General features: G+C 39.4%; 1 protein-coding gene across 2 annotated transcripts in view; it reads left to right on the forward strand.

Annotated features, from left to right (window-relative positions):
* The first annotated feature begins 406 nt into the window (after positions 1 to 406).
* LOC137192261 (glycophorin-C-like) overlaps positions 407 to 16810 on the forward strand; it is a 33905-nt gene continuing 17501 nt past the window's right edge. Inside the window, exons 1-2 of one of the 2 annotated variants that reach the window (XM_067602799.1) lie at positions 407 to 678; positions 2265 to 2512. In XM_067602799.1, coding sequence (XP_067458900.1) covers positions 2440 to 2512 — 73 coding nt within the window. In that variant the 5' untranslated portion in view covers positions 407 to 678; positions 2265 to 2439. The remainder of the gene's footprint in view (positions 679 to 2264; positions 2513 to 16810) is intronic. The other variant, XM_067602798.1, reaches the window with a different exon arrangement.

Genomic DNA, 16810 nt, shown 5'->3' on the forward strand with positions numbered 1-16810 from the left:
TTAAGAATTGTGAGATACTACGTCAAAATTGTAAGATGCTAAGTCAAAATAATAAGTTACTGTGTAAACAAGGCTTCTATAATGAGACAATAAATCATAATAATTATTATTATTATTATGAGATACAAATATAGAATTAAACTTTTGTTTAAAATTGAGATATTAATTCATAAGTGCTTTTACAGTAATAATTATGAGGTAATATGTCAAAATGTTGACTTTGTATCACCATAATATGGAGTCTTTCTTTCATTCCTAACTCATGCATGTTTTTTCTTTTCCTTGTGGAAATGGGCCTCCATAGCTCAGAGTCTAACTCTGCTAATGTAATTATTGTGTGACCCACTGCCAGTATCAGAGTTCAGAGAGCTGCAGATCACTGACAAATGACTTGAAGCCGGAGGGACTCTCCCTTCCCTCTGACCCAGAGTGAAATCCAGCCCACACAACAGCTGTGGGTTATTTACATGGTGCTGGGAGGAGCTGCTGCTGGGATGAAAGAGCAGAGACCAGTCAATTTGCAAAAGAGCACACTGAATTCACATGATTGTCATCCTGGTTCTGCAACATGCAAAAACTGAACAAACTGGAAATTATTTGATGGTGGAGATCAGCTTTCACATGACTGTGTGTGTTTTTAAAGAGACAGGAAGTCCGGCTCGGCTGACGGAGACAGCGGTGAGTTCTTATTTTAAAATCAACTCTGCAGCTGAGAGTCTGTAGAGTTAGAGTGTTTGAGTTGTAATTATCAGTTTGCTGGGAGGCGGCCAGTTGTCAGGCTGACAGTCTTTTTATAAACACTCTCCGGCGCTGAGGCACTGTAGGAGGAAACGGTTCCTGCAGCAGGTTTTATTCACTGAGAATAACTGGGAAGAAACATGTTGGAGAGTCAAGCTGAAGAAGCAGGCAGCAGATACACAGTCAGTTCAACTTCATCAGCCATTCATTCACATACAAACCACATATACAGCCTCTTAAAGTTAAAAAAAAAAAAAATCTAAAAGTGTGAAAATTGGTAGGAAAAGTCAATACAAAAATCTGCTTGATCAGTTTTTTTTAAATTAAAATATCAAACATACATCTCAAGATCAGTTTACTACTCATGGTATAGATTACTCAGCCTATGAAAACAGAGTCTGAAAAACTGACCCCGATGACATCACCATGACATCATCAGGGTTAGTTTTTCAGACTCTGTTTTCATAGGCTGAGTAATCTCAGACTACTGGAGGTGTGGAGTGTGAAAGAGGTGGATGTTTACCAGGCAGAAATGGACCAATGAGAAGATGCTATCAAGTTGCATTATGGGTAATGTAGGATGCAATGTTTTAGGGGGATACTGCGACCTCCGCTGCCTTGATTTTGACCGTTCTCTTTGTTTAATCTCTCTCATGGGTCCCCCAACTTTATGATAAAAATAAATCACTGGAGTAATCCTTTCAGTTTCACAGTTAGGGTGAGGGTTGGGCTCACCCCAACTCACACATACCATCCTGCTGCCCAAAATACTCACTAAAGCTCCAACTGTGGATTGATCCACCACTGAAAATAGTCCCCAAGAAATGCACTATTCCCTCCTGTTTGAGCAATGTTTTCTTAAAAACTACAAATGACAGACTTTTTAAAAAATTGAAACTATATACTGTATTGGCTTGGATAGAAGACAACTCTCCCTTTTGTAACACCTGTTTGTGGAAAAAGACTTGAAGCTGCAACACACTTTCACACAAGTTTCCATGAGATGCTATTAGTCCAAGGGGAAGAGAGTCCTCATCCTGGAAGCCTTTTCTTATTGCACAATTTTACACAGTTTGGGTAAATATAGCACCAACACAACATCGGTTTAAATTGCAGTAGCAATCGCACAACAAGCTTTAGCTAAAAACTGTCACAAATGTATTGTTTCTTGTACAAAACAATGTGCATATGACATTCAAAATATACACAAGTTAACAAGAATCAATAACAAACAATGAGATGTGAAATTAAAAAGAGGAGCCAGCAGTTACAGCAGTACTCTCAGTAATAAGACAGTTGTTGGTTTTGGTGTTTTCATGGCATTTGTTGACAATAACAAAAATATGGAATATCACCAGACTCATTGTTTAAAGCTGCATCAAGTAAGTTTTGACCTCAAAACAAACTGACAGAAACATGGCAAATAGCTGCAGAGTAACATTAACCCACTGGAGTTGTGTTTCTGTGCTTGGTTACATGTTAGTAGATGTGGGGAAACTATCTAGATTTTCTCTTCTTTCCCACAGAAACATCGGGACAGACAGTGGAAAAGTGTGAAGAAATCTCTTTACCTTTCACCTCCTGACTCACACAGGCACCCATCACTTCACTTAAATCTCTCTTTCACTGGAGACATACAATCCTCTGTTTCCATCTCTTTCCTCTCTCTCTCTCTGTGGTCACAAATCATCACATACAATCATGGACAAACCTTCAGTTACGCCAACCTCTCTTCAGACACAAACAGAAACCATCACAGTCTCCATGCTGACCGGTGAGTGTGAATCAACACTTATTTTCATTTGCAACATAGTAATATTACCAACACTTTGAAATATGATGTAGTATCTTAAAGGATAAACCAGATTAAGTAGAATGTCTGTCTTATTTTAGTAACCAAGTGGCAACCTCCGGGGCTGAAAAATGAAGCCGATGCGGAAGTGCCAGAAACTGCAGTTCCTTGAATGGCCACTTGAGGCTCCAAAAGCGAGTCAATCCCATAGACCCCCATGTTAAAATGGCCAACTTTACAGCAGAAATAAACATGTTTACAGCCTGGTACAAACAACGGTTTTGATCTCTGTAGATAATTTCCTCTTTCATGACAACTGTACGGGGGGTGAATTTTTTTATAACTCATCCGTTCAAATTTTATTAAGCCGTAAAGTTATGCATAATGAAGGACATGGCTGCTTTGAGTGCCAGGTCCGCCAGCCGCTAGGTGGCTTGTTTCAGCCATTCGGCCCGCCTCTTTACCCATTTTTGATTGGCTGGGAGTTAGGCAGCATCACGCACTGCCAATATGGCGACGGCTGGAGTGGGCCACTTTGAGCTTCAAAACCACTCCTCAGAAACCAACGGGTGACGTCCCGATAACTACATCCATATTTGTCTATGAGTTTTACCCATCATTTATATCAGTAATAGTAACGTTGTACTTGCCAAGTAAAGAGCTGAGATCTGTGGACACGGTGACATTGCTAAAGAGAAGTCAGACAGGTTGGAAACAAACCGACAGTTCATGCAGATTATCTAAACCACTTGATTTGGAAGTCACAATGAAAGTGAACGCACCTGAATTCATTCATTCAACACAAAACTGTTTAAGCACAATTACATTAACAACTGTGGGTCAAAGATGAAGCAGGAAGTGGATGTGTCAACTATGACAGATGTTTACAGACAGTTTGGTGGTAATTTTACTGTTGGCTTTTGTTTTCTCTTCCCAATAAGTTTGAATAACCTGCGGGTTTGTTTCCAACCTGTCTGATCGTCTGACCTTTTTGTTGTGTAGAATAGTTTCAGAGTCGGAGGGGTTATTTCAGACACCCATGTTTCCAGAAGTAATGTTTCCCCTGTTGAATCATGAGTACACGAGATGAATAACTGTGTGAGAACATATCTGCTTCTTAATTTTTGATAAATTCAGTAACTGACATCATGTTTTGTTTCCAAATTCATCAATGAAAAGAGTCTCTTATTGACTTCTTCTCCATAGCAACAGTAGCTGGGGATCATGGGTACTGTAGTATTTAGAGCAAGCAACAACTACCATGTCTTGAGGCTGAAGTATCTTAAAGTGTCACTGACAGCTGCTAGATGCTTCCTCAACTCCTCTCCAGAGATACTCAGTCAATCATTGTTTTCAATGAGTCATTCTGGTCTCAATCTCTAAATTCAGACCCTCTAATAAGTGTGCTGGTGGTCATTTTGGAAATTATTGCTCCATCAATAAGATTTGAAGACTTATAGTAGCTTTGATGTCTGCTGTGTTGGTGTTGATTGACAGCTGTGATTGACAGTTGGGTCACCTGCTGCTCTCCCCGACTCCGGGACTCACACTGAGTCAGACTATTGTCGCAATATTTCATTGAGTTTAATGTGACTTGATTATGACGTGACTTGATACCTGCCCTGTCAGCACAATTTAGCTAAAATAGATAATGTTAGCCCAAGTGTGCAGCACTCAGTGTTCCCAGTAAGCTAGCATTAGCTTGGGTGTGAGCTAGCAGGGCGTGTTTCATGTTCAGAAATATTGAGGAGGAATATTTGAAATGAGAAAAGAGAAGTTCCAGCACTAGCGGCTCCTCAAACTTTGCAACTGTTATTATCATCACCGACAGAACAGATGACCAGAACAACAAAAATGTTGTAATGAACATAGTTTTCATTTAAGTCTTTTATTAAATGAAACCACAAGAAGTTTCTTAAAAGTGATGATTTTCTTCTTTTCTCAGTCCTCCAAATTAAACAACCAAACACGTGGTTTGATCATGTGACTCAGTTTTCCAAAACTGTTACACATCACTGTTAAACAATAATGATGTTTTATGATGTGACAATGCTGTGCTTCAGGTCTGGTTAGGTTTAGGGAAAAATCATGGTTTGGGTTAAAATGATCGCTTTGTTAAGCTTAGAGAAACATGTGATTTGGGTGTAAAGTTACTACTTCCTTAAAGTTAGGCCACCTTCATTGTCATGACTACAATAATAACCACAGAGGGTTAAAGGTTAGGGAATGATCGTAGTTACGCTTTTTAAAAAACTGTCCCGACTCACCGCAACAGGAAACAGGAAACTGGTCTCCTGTGGCCACTTTTTCTTCTGAATGAGGAAATTTGTCACAAACACACTCAGCGAGCACTTTATTAGGAACACCTGAGCACCTGTGTGTTGCACACTTAAGCAGAAGACACAATTACTATCTGGACTTTTCAGAGCAATAGTTTTTATGTTTTTATATGTTTTATTTGCCTTTTTTAAAAAAAAAAAAAAATCTCAATTGTATTTGAAATGTCAGTACTTGTTACACTGTCACTTTACTTCTTTTCTATTGTATTTGCACAGCATTGGTACACATATTTACTTTAGCATTACACTAGCAATAACATGTTACACAAATAAAGAAATTCAGATTTGGATTAATTTTCCATCATTTATTAAGGTCACATGTAGTACGCAACATATGAATAAAGTAGTTAATACAGTCTACATCACAAGGGGATTTATCTCAGAAGTATACAGTTTAGTAACTTTTTCATAAAAACACTGGGGTACGTATTAGTCAAGGCACAGCACACAGACACAGTCTTGTCAAGGGAAATCATGTCCTCGCCTCCACATGGGAGCACCATGCACGCTGGTACGGTCTCACTTAGTATGGTGTATTTGGTGCATACACATCCAATCACCTCCTCCATATGGACCCTGGGGTGAGCTATCTGCTGTGTCTCCTCCACATCTTTTGCATCCAGCTGGCAGCGTCCTCTTGTGAATGCAGGGATTTTCACTTCTGCACACATTAGTCTGACACCATCCCCGAGGTCAAATCCACGATCCACCAACACCAAGTCTCCAGGCAATATTTTATGTTCTCAGTCACCTGCTTGTCACTGGCACAGCCTCCCCAACCCTGTGGTAATGCAAGAGATATCTCCCTGTGGTGTAATGCCAATAAGATACTTTATGGTGTGCTAATGTTTGTAATGGGAAAATATCTGGCTTTCAGATTTGATGCTCTCTCAGTGTAAATTTCAAAGCAGTCCACAAAAACCACATGATTGCCAAAAGCCTCCACAAACTGATGTGGCATGCTGCCTTTAAACAACGTCTCTCTGGCCAGTGCACCAAGGGGGCTAAGGTGTGTAAACAGTGCACCTGTGGTGTCTCTGAATGTGGTGGACACAGTCTTTCAGTCTATGCAGAAGGTGTGTGCAATTCAGATGCATCAGAGTCAAGAGGAGCATCTGAAAAAGAGTAAGTTCTCAGCCTTTCTGTGGTAGGCAAGTAAGAAGCACACCTGTCACAGCAGCAAAACATGGAAGCCCAGTGCAGTACCTGACCTTCATGTCATCATCTTTCATCCATCTTCTTTTGGGAGAACTCTTCCTTCTATATCCTGTTCAGTATAAACTGCGGCGACAAAAACTGTATTTATGCTGTTCTCTAGTGTCGTTCTGTAGTGCAGCTTCAGCCACCTGTGACCACTGTGCAGCTATATCTGGTGGTGCATCTTCATCCATTTGCAGTGTTGTTCCCTGTGAGAACTTACTGTTTCTTTGTCGTCCAGTTAAACTGCTCAGTGTGCATTGCTTTGATGTCTGTGTGCCCGAGGTGTAATGAAGGTACCCAGTCAGGATAACACTGTATCATTGTCTAAACAAAAACGCACACAGAATATCTTTGATCAGTTATGTAGCTGTGCAGCCATCTAGTTGTGCAAAGTAAGATGTGTAGCAACAAACCAACAACAAACAACACAGCTTGGCTACCGTACGCCATGTATGCAGAGTTAGCAGTAACCATGGAACAGTCAAACGTGTTTTGATTATAACTTATATATATTATTATAACCTGTGTGAAAACGCTATGAACACATGAACATTTGTCAGCAAATGTTGCTGAAGGTAATGTTTGTTCGTCTTACAGCTGATTTTTGCCACGTGATGCCTCTTTGTTAACTCTGTGACCTGAGTTCCATTGTTTTGTTTTTAAGCTGAAAAATCGCACTCCTGTTGTGAGAATGGTTATGACAATTGATAAGTTGGATAAGATGTAAACACCACTGCAATGTCAACCTCCACTACTACTACTACTGCTACTTGGTCTCTACCATAGCCTCTGTGTCCTAAAATATGCTCACTGCCATTCACGTCACATCTGTTGTTGTCCAAAAGCTATTAAAAACACATCAGTGAGCCACAACGCTGCACTGGGTGACATGTTCCTTCATCATGAATAGTTTTGTCACATTAGTTTGTTTAGAAACGGCTCCAAAGACTAATAATAGTGATCATGTTTTCAGTCTCTAGAGAGTAGTTCTGTGTAAGGCAGACACCACCTAGCAGCGGTTCTGTTTACAGCTTCACTAGCTTGCTGTGTTACATGTCACAACCTCTTGACTTTGTCCTCATTGTAAATTTCTCAAAGAACTTCAGTACTTCAGACAGGTGGGAGAAAAAGCTGTAGTTCAAAGCAAAAATATCAAATACGTTGATAAGGCCTATATATATTCATAAATAAAGAATAAAATCAATTGTCAACCACCTAAAGTCGTAGTAAAGCATCAAAAAGTACTCAAGAGCCGAAAGCAATTAAATGTTATATTGAACATATGTATTTGTTTTTGTCATTGTACTAATTAACCCTGAAGTAAGTAAGTAAAAACCCAAACCATCATCACATCTGTGGTGCTGTTTGTTCTCGTTGAGCTGCTCCGCTCCAGACAACATCAACAAGATTTCATGGGAAAGCAGTTTCCTCATTTGTTGAGCTGTTGTTGTCATGCTTCACTGTGATTGGTTCAGCTGTTTCAGAGCTACGAGACCAGTGATGTGACTGGCTGAAGGTGTATTTATTTTTTTCATCACCACACCCTCTGAAATAGGGAACCAAAATGTTTTTCCCCCGCTGAGTGCCTGGGTTTTTACCAGGTCAGGTGTCTCGTGCAGTGAAAAGCAGTTGCCATCTTTTCACCTGCCACTCCAGGTGCTCCCTTTGTATGTTTGTGCTTCCTGTCAGTCTCCATCCACAGCTGAGTGTTGAAAGGCAGTCACTGAGCAGCCAGACAATGATGTTGTTGATTTTCTGCTCTGTATGGCTGCTTCCCTGAGGTGAAGTGCCTTTATTTAAACAAAGACAACATGGACATTTGTGAAACCTGAAGGGAGGAGAGATGGATGTGCCAGCTGCGAAACAACACACCACTCATGTAGAGTATTGCAAAAGAAAAGTCGGCTGCTTGCAGAGGATATGTATTTGCTGAATGGCTCCAACACCATGTTTGTGTTCTATATTGTATGTGCAGAAAAAAGGAGAACAGGTGGGAATTATAATGGATGTTGTCAACCCTTTTCAGAGGTTTTAGCATTGAATAGGTAGCACAGACAGGAGGCAGGAAGAGCAGAAGAGTAGCAGTAACATTAGCACAAAAACACTGTATTTTTTTATATGTAAAAATGTGACAAAAAGTGAAGTTGTTGCTTCAAAAATACTGTAAAAAGCATCTTGTTACCAGACTAATATTAATCAGTCAGGTATTAATTTTTGTTGGTTGTTTTCTGTGTGGATGATTTAAATTTTTCTTTTGGATAATTTTCTGCTAATACTGAAACAGCATTGATCAGTGTAGTTGGCTTGAGTGCACTTTAGCTTAATTTACGCACAAATGTACACGTAATTATGCAGTTATTAAGTTAAGCTGATTGTTCGCTGTAGATATTGAGACTGGTATGTGAAGACAGTTTGCTTCTCTGAAGACACGTGTAAACATTTATGTGAACCTACACAGGCAAGAGGAGACATAAACCAATTACAAACAAGTATAAAATAAATCGCACCGCAAACGTCTCTGAGCGGCCCGTGTTTAGGCTGCAGCCCGGAGAAGCATAATGTCAGTTTAAAGGATAACACACCGTGAGCTCTCCCAAATACAGAACAGAAGATGAGACAAAGATTTGTAAACTGGGGTTTCTTTTGCTAATTTTTTTGTATTTTTTTGACATGTCTGAGAGCATCACAGTTTTATTAATTATAATGGCTATTTTAGACCAGTGTCGGGCAAGTTACGTGAAAACTGTAATCATTTATAAACATTGTACATAATAATCACAAGGACTTCAAACCATGCACACTTCCTCCACTTCGAACAGCTGACTGCAGCTAGTGGTGAGTGAATGGGAACACCAGACACAAGGAGCAGAAATGAGTTCAACAAAGTAGGTTGAGCACCTGTCCGCCTCTGAGACAGAAAGTGCCCTTTTTCCTTTTTTTTTATTTATTTTTTTTATAAATGAATAAATTCCTGTTATTCTTGCTACATCCAGCGTGTAGCTGATAGAGAATTTATATTAGTATTATGTTAAAATTAATAGTTTATCGTGAGGTAACGTGACTGTAGTTGACAGAACTCAGTAGCTTGGAGCTAACTGAGGGTTCGTCATACATCCCATGCAAAGCGGAAGTTGTTCAAGTTAGTTATTAAGTTGTGGTAAAGTTGTTTAAATTGCACTAACCTGTATGAAAGGTGAAATACTAATGAAGTTTGACTGACTGATTGATTGATTGATCAACTGATTGATCAATTGATTGATTGATTGACTGAGAGAAGTTAGAAGTAGAACAGAGGACTCGTAAGTCACTGCTCACAATCAGTCAAATGCTGCAGGCAATGAGCCTTACCGTGTCAGTGTTTTGGAAACATTCATTTAAATAAAGCTGCAAGCAGTGTTGGTCGGGACCTCGCACTCTGGCCTGTCAGGATCAGATCATTTTGCTTTTTAAAAATGAGGGATATTTCTTACAAGTGTTGTGTGCTTTTATTTTGAAAGTTTGATTGACATGTGTACTGTCAGGTGTGTAGAGACAATAAGTAACTGCAGCTGGACACAGAAAAATACTCATATATTTGAATGGAGAGTGTGAGTGAACCCACACCTTTTGAACATTTACTGCTTCCACATAATTTTAGATACAAACTTCATTTGAACTTTAAATGAGTCACGAGAGTTTGACCTACAAATCTTGAATTTACATGTTTTTTCTATCTTTTACTGTTTTTGAGATATTAGAGTGTGAGTTTTAAAGTCTTTTCTTGCTCCTCCTGTGATTTTATAATGAGTGTGTATTGCGGAATGTTTCACAGCACTGAGGGAGTGACATCACCAGGAGCAGTTGGAGAAAATAATTTCATTGTTGGTGCAGACTTTCAATGGAGTCGGTTTTAAGTGGCATAATAATAAAGAAAGAAAAAGAAAGAAACAAACAAACAAACACACGAAAACAATAGGGTCCTCGCCCTCTGCCTTTTGGGCTCAGTCTCTAAATATTAAACATTAATGAAATAATGGCGCCAGTTAAGAACAATCAAACAAATTGAAACCATCCAATAACACAGCAGATGACAGTTTGCACAACTAGACACTGGAAAAACAATTAATTATTAATTAATAATTAATTAGTCTCAAAATACATCACAGCATCACAGCGGTGGTGAAAATGTAGGAAAGCTAGCTGGCCTCCTTTTTTGCTTTATTTCAAGAACAACTGACGATGGCAGAAGCAAAAAAAAAAAAAAAGTAGGTTGTCTAATATTCGCCTCTTTTAGCCGTCTTGGACAAACTAATTCAGATGTTTTTACTCCCTGCTGTGAAAAAATATTATGTGTTGAACTTCAAGTGTAAAACGTCATTTTGAAACAAGGCCTGAAAAAAACTTCAAGGAAAAGGCTGATAAAGCTGAACCAGTTAAGAGAGCAACGTGTTTACAACATCTGTGTGCTGCCAAAGCAGGGTCAAAGGTCGCACTACATTGGTAAGACTGAATAAATTTTCTTTTATGCCCTAGTAATTTTCATACATCTGCGCAAGTAATAAAGTGTGGGCGTGTGTGTAGAGTGCAGCAGCAGTAAATAAATAAATAAATAGATAAATATTCATTATGAAAATGAACTGGCACTCAGGGCTGTGTTTTTTTTTTTTTAAACATTGTAAGGTGGCACAGGACATCCAAAAGGTTGCCGACCCCCTGGGTTAGACTGTTACATGTGGATTAAATAATGATTAAATAATAAATTAAATGATAACCAACTGTAATAAATGTATTAATAAAGATAATTTCATGGACATTGCTGGATTACCAGTAAAATTAATGCTATATTTAGAATTACTGTATGAAAAATGTGTGTTTTGTCAACTAGAAACAATATATATCACAGTATCAACACACAGATGGTAATCTATCGATCTACATTCCTCATCATCCGCCTGATGAATATTTCCGTTCATGTTCACTGACACACTGGTCATCTGTCAACCAATCACTGTCTTTTACTAGCTTTTAAGAGGAAAGTCTCCTAGTGGTCAGATACCAGGATCCTGGTACACAGCCAAAATTCCAATAAAATCATAATCATACAATCAGAATATTAAAAACAAAAATAAACTTTGTTTTAGCTCAGCCACCACCGGGACTGCTAATTATGCTGTACAGATTGTCAACCTCTGTGAGGCAAATTTGTGATTCTCTGCTTTATAAATGAATCCAAATAAAGTGGTTCAGATAATCTGGTGAAATCTTGGTTGTTTAAAACCTTTGAGATCCTCTGACAACTCGTCTTCCTGTTGGACTGCTGTAGCGATGTTGTCGTGTCCTCGAGGTGAACCGCTGAGTTGAAGGTTCTAATAAATTACAAGTCATCCTATGAGCTGTGAAAAGATCCACAAACTCACCTTTTTTTTTTTACAAAATTCTAAATTTTAAATGAAAGAATTGTAACCTGTGCAAACAACAAGACCTCCAAATGAAACCACGAAATACGTCCAGAACGACACATAAAAGTGTTTTTTGATCTGACCAGATTTCATTTGCTTGCAGCGACGAACTAAATGCACACAATGCTTTCATGCTGAGTTCAAATTTTGTGAACTTTGACTTACCAATCTGCACTTCTGACTACAAACAAGCTGTCTTGACAGTGCTGAACTTCTTTACTGAACCTCCTCTGTCAGAGTAAAAATCATTCGTTCCACAACAGAGACGTGGTTTGCAGACCGATGTGAGACAGGAGTCGATGGTACAAATGTTTATTATTGTCCCATTAGAGAAGTTTGCTAATTGAACAATAGCAAACTTGTTAACTTGGAGAACTTTAAATCTGAAGTTTTATTATTTGGATCAAATTGGAACCATTAACTGACATTATTTCTTCTTCATCTTGGCTAATCGTCTCCTGTTGTTAAATCACATATAAAAAATCTTGGAGGCATATTCGACTCTCAAGTTTGACAAACAAATCAATCAGGTTGTCTCCAAGCCTCTGACTTGGAGAAAGCCATCCATGCCTTCATCTCTCATCCTCTCGTCTTCTTTTTCTCATCTCCAATTAGTTCAGAACGCTGCAGCAACAGTTTTAATGAGGACAAAATAAGAGACCGTATCACTCCCATCCTCACCTCCCTGCTCCGGCTCCCTGTTTGCTATCAAACTGAATTCAAAATGTTCTGCTCTACAAAGGGTTAAATGTTCTCACCCCTTCTTACATCAGAGAACTCTGTGTCCATATCACACTGTCAGAGATCTGAGATCTTCTGTCTGTCCACAGATCCAGGACTAAATGTTAAGGGGGACAAAACTATGAATTCTCTCCCTATTGGAGATTTTCAAGAAACTCACTTTTATGCGTTAGCTTTCAACTGTGCCGAACCTAACCAGCTAATGTGCCCTTTCTTTACTTTGTTTTTGTGTTGTTTTGTTTTACTTTGGATCAAGTGCTATATAAATAAAGCTGAGTGGAGAGTTGAGTTTATTTTCAGTCTTTAATAACTTTTTATTGAACGGTAAACAGAACAGTAGAGAGAAAATAGAACAAAGCTGTGGGAGGTATTGTGACTAACTAGCCCGACCGCGCCAGCAACCTATTACTAACCAGCCCTGCGAGTAGTCACTACATCACCGAGCTTCTGGCGCCGTCTGTCTCACGTGGGCGAGCAAACGTGACTTTGGTGAACGCTGCTTAAGATGTTTTTCAGTGTCAACAAAGTTTTTTTGGGGGTAATTGGACGGCAGGCTGAACAGTTGTAGGCCAGAATCCCTGACTGATGGGCTGTCTGTGGAAAGACGGCAGCTCAGCGTGAGAGATGAAGAGCAGGAAGAAGACGAGGAGAAGGAGGAGGAGGAGGGGAGTCCTGTAGGGCTGCAGCTCTCCTTCCCTATCTCTGACACAAGACTGGAGGAGGTGGGGGAGGGAGGGGGGCTCTTGGGGCTGTAAGATAAACAGACACCCGACACCATTTCTGCCTTTTGCACCCCTCCCTGTTGATTTCCCAATACATCTTCACCAGCGACACTCCCTCCTCCTCCTCCTCCTCCTCCTCCTCTTTCTCGTCTCAGAAGGAAAAACTACCTCCAAAGCCTGCAGCTCCAAAACTCAACACATCCTGTTCCAACTGAGCTGGCACTAGATGGTTTCCTCTTGCAGCTGGGTTTTTTTTTTCCTCTCCCTCCTCCTCCCTTTAGTGCTGTTTTTCTTCTGCTGCCACATTTTACTTATCGATTTCTCTTCGTCTCATTCCTGTGCACTGTAAGTGCTTTCCCTTCTCTGCCTCCAGCCCTTTGTTTCATCCTGTCACTCTGAGTTTCTCAGCCTCACTCTCCCTCCTCCAGCCGCCTGACTCACTCTGTCATCTACCTCATGACCTCTCTTTGCCTCTCCCACCTGTCCAGTTTTTCCTTCCTCGTCTGACCAGGTAATTTCTAGTGATGCCGACAGAGAGACACAGTGGATAATTGAAAAATTCTCCTCACTGTGTCTCTCTGTGTTTCTGGCAGCTTCAGACGAGTTGAGGTCAGCTCCTGTGTCGTCTCGTCCGACATCCGCCGTCATGCTAAAAATGGAGGATCGTGCCGCTGTTTCCTGTTGTCGGTGACACTGTTAACAGGCTGCAGAGCTCTTGTTAAAGGCGTTCAGACTCTTTGTTTCTGAAAAAGACAATTGTTGTGTATATTGTGTGATGAAGGAAATCTTACATTCTGTAAGATATAGCATGACAGGATGGTAAACTGATTAATAGCAGCCACAAAATGTATTCAAGTAGACAATGTTTCGATCCAAGTTGAGGTTCTTGAAGGGAACTCAAGTCTTTTTGGGTTACATATACATTTTTTAATTTTTTTTATCTATACACATATACAACAGCATCAAATCCAGCTAATAAAGATAAAATAGGTGCGACAGGAGAGGCACAGAAACTACACGCTGATACAACAAACCTCCCCTCAACTTAAGAAAACAAAGGAAAAACTAATAAATGCAACATGATTTTATAAAATACAAAGAAAATAAATGACAATAAGAAACACACAATTAACTTTTATTACTAATTATTTATGAGTGCGTTTAGAGTAGAAATCCACCATTATATATACATAAAAGGGTTTGGAACATAATTGGGCTCTGAACGACATTACTTGATGTCAGTGTTTCATCAGATTCAGAGGAGCTAAATTATGGAACAATTATTATAATCTTGTAGCTCAATCTACTTCTGTAGGGGACGTTAAATTTAAATTTAAGGATTATTTGTTGAACCACGATACCTGACATCTGCAAACCTCACTGAATGTGTATTACCCAGTTATAGAGCACAAGTCACCTGTTTTTGAAATTTTTTTTTTTTTAATTTGATTGGTATTATTTTGTTTTCTACTTTTCTTTTTTTATTGTTAGTTGTTAATTTTGTTATTTTTTACATTAAGGAGGGGTTGGGGGTTAGGGGTTGGGGTTAGGGTTAGGGGTTAGGGTTAGGGTTAGAGTTAGGGTTAGGGTTAGGGGTTAGGGTTAGAGTTAGGGGTTAGGGTTAGGGGTTAGGGGTTAGGGTTAGGGGTTAGGGGTTAGGGTTAGAGTTAGGGGTTAGGGTTAGGGGTTAGGGTTAGAGTTAGGGTTAGGGGTTAGGGTTAGGGGTTAGAGTTAGGGTTAGAGTTAGGGGTTAGGGTTAGAGTTAGGGGTTAGGGGTAGGGTTAGGGTTAGGGGTTAGGGGTTAGGGTTAGGGGTTAGGGTTAGAGTTAGAGTTAGGGTTAGGGTTTAGGGTTAGGGGTTAGAGTTAGGGTTAGGGTTAGGGGGTAGGGTTAGGGGTTAGGGTTAGGGTTAGAGTTAGGGTTAGGGGTTAGGGTTAGGGGTTAGAGTTAGGGTTAGGGTTAGGGGTTAGAGTTAGGGTTAGGGGGTAGGGTTAGGGGTTAGGGTTAGGGTTAGAGTTAGGGGTTAGGGGTTAGGGTTAGGGGTTAGGGGTTAGGGTTAGAGTTAGGGTTAGGGGTTAGGGGTTAGAGTTAGGGTTAGGGGGTAGGGTTAGGGTTAGGGTTAGAGTTAGGGGTTAGGGGTAGGGTTAGGGGTTAGGGGTTAGGGTTAGGGGTTAGGGTTAGAGTTAGGGTTAGGGTTTAGGGTTAGGGTTAGGATTAGGGTTAGGATTAGGGTTAGGGGTTACCCTAACCCTAATCAGGCTATGTGAGTCCTACTTTTTATTGTCATAGTGTTGGATTGTAATTTTTTTTCTATGTTTATAATCTTTTTATTCTTCCTTCTTCTTTTCCTTCTTTTTTCTTTGGTGAGATTCCTTCACAAGCCCACACAGGTTTTTGATCTCACCAGCACAATCCCTGTCATTGTGTATTATATATATATATATATATATATATATATATATATATATATATATATATATATTGGTATTTTCTGCCTGTGCTAATAAATTAATTAAACTAATTACAGTATGAAGGCTCCTCATCCATGAAGAGTTAGACTCACTACCAGACAGGCAGGAAAAATATGTTTCAGTTAAAGGTTCTGTATGTAGGAATCAGAAATTCTTTCTCATTAGTGACATCTGTGGTCATTAACCCTTTCACTGTGTTGCACTTACTTACTTTGTAAGTGCAACACAAATTTCTCAAAACCAAGATGGCCGCCAGCTGGCCGGAAACGCTCAGCAGCTCAGGAACATCTTGCCAATCTTTCCATAGTTATAGACCCTTGCAGGTAAATAAAATTTTGTAACATCAAGTAACAACCAAGGAGTAATACAATTGTTAAAATTTACGAGTATTGATTTTATGTTTGGAGAAAATGACAATTAACCATCTGTCCACTAAGTTAGACATCATGCATCGCTGGCTATATTTCAACTACAATTATACTATTACTGCGACTTTGTTGTTCTTGAAAATGCTTCATCTGCAGTAACTTTTTTGGCTGTAAATCAATTGATTTATGTTATTAGAATGTAACTTGCAGTTTTGAGGATGCTGAGGGTGCTGAGGGAGCTGAGGGAGCTGAGGGAACGCCTGGCACCTCAAAAGAATGTCTGGATTAGAAAAGAAGGATCTTCTGCATTTCAAGTTATCTGTAGCTCATGTGCTAATAAATGCAGTAACACAGAGGGGAGAGGCTGAGGAGTCAGGAACAAGGTTCAATGTTTTGCATTGCACCAAACAGTATTAGAATATTTTAAAATATGTTAAAACATTAGTTTAACAACTTTGAAAATATATATTATTTTATAGTTTCAAATAATGTATAATTTTATTCATTGGTTTGTTAAATACATATTCCTGCAGTTGAAAACTCAAACGCATGCTGTCCACCTGAGTGGACAAATCTCCTTGAAAAATGTGTGTTTAAAAAAGTGAAGTTCAAATATTTTTTCCATGCCTAAAGAGGAATAAAAACACTTAGGATCCTGACTGAGGTTATCATAATTCATGCATGAAAGGGTTAAATGAGGTGCAGTCAACATCCCGCTGCAGGTGACATCTTTTCCCTCACTTACTCTCCTCATAATTACATAAAAGATCTCTAACATTGTGTTTTGCAGAGCATCTCTCACTTCCAGCCAATCAGCCCCCCTCCTCATACATTACTACCCGTTCACTCAATGGAAATAATAAAAAAAACCCATTAATACATGTAAATCGCTTCACAATCCTACATATAGAACATTTAAAGTATGCACAGGATTTCTGGGAGATTAAGTCAACAAGTCTCAGTGTTTCTGAGAGGTCGATGGAGAAGTTTCCTCGTGCAGCT

Source organism: Thunnus thynnus, chromosome 11, assembly GCF_963924715.1.
Source record: "Thunnus thynnus chromosome 11, fThuThy2.1, whole genome shotgun sequence".
Taxonomy (NCBI): domain Eukaryota; kingdom Metazoa; phylum Chordata; class Actinopteri; order Scombriformes; family Scombridae; genus Thunnus; species Thunnus thynnus.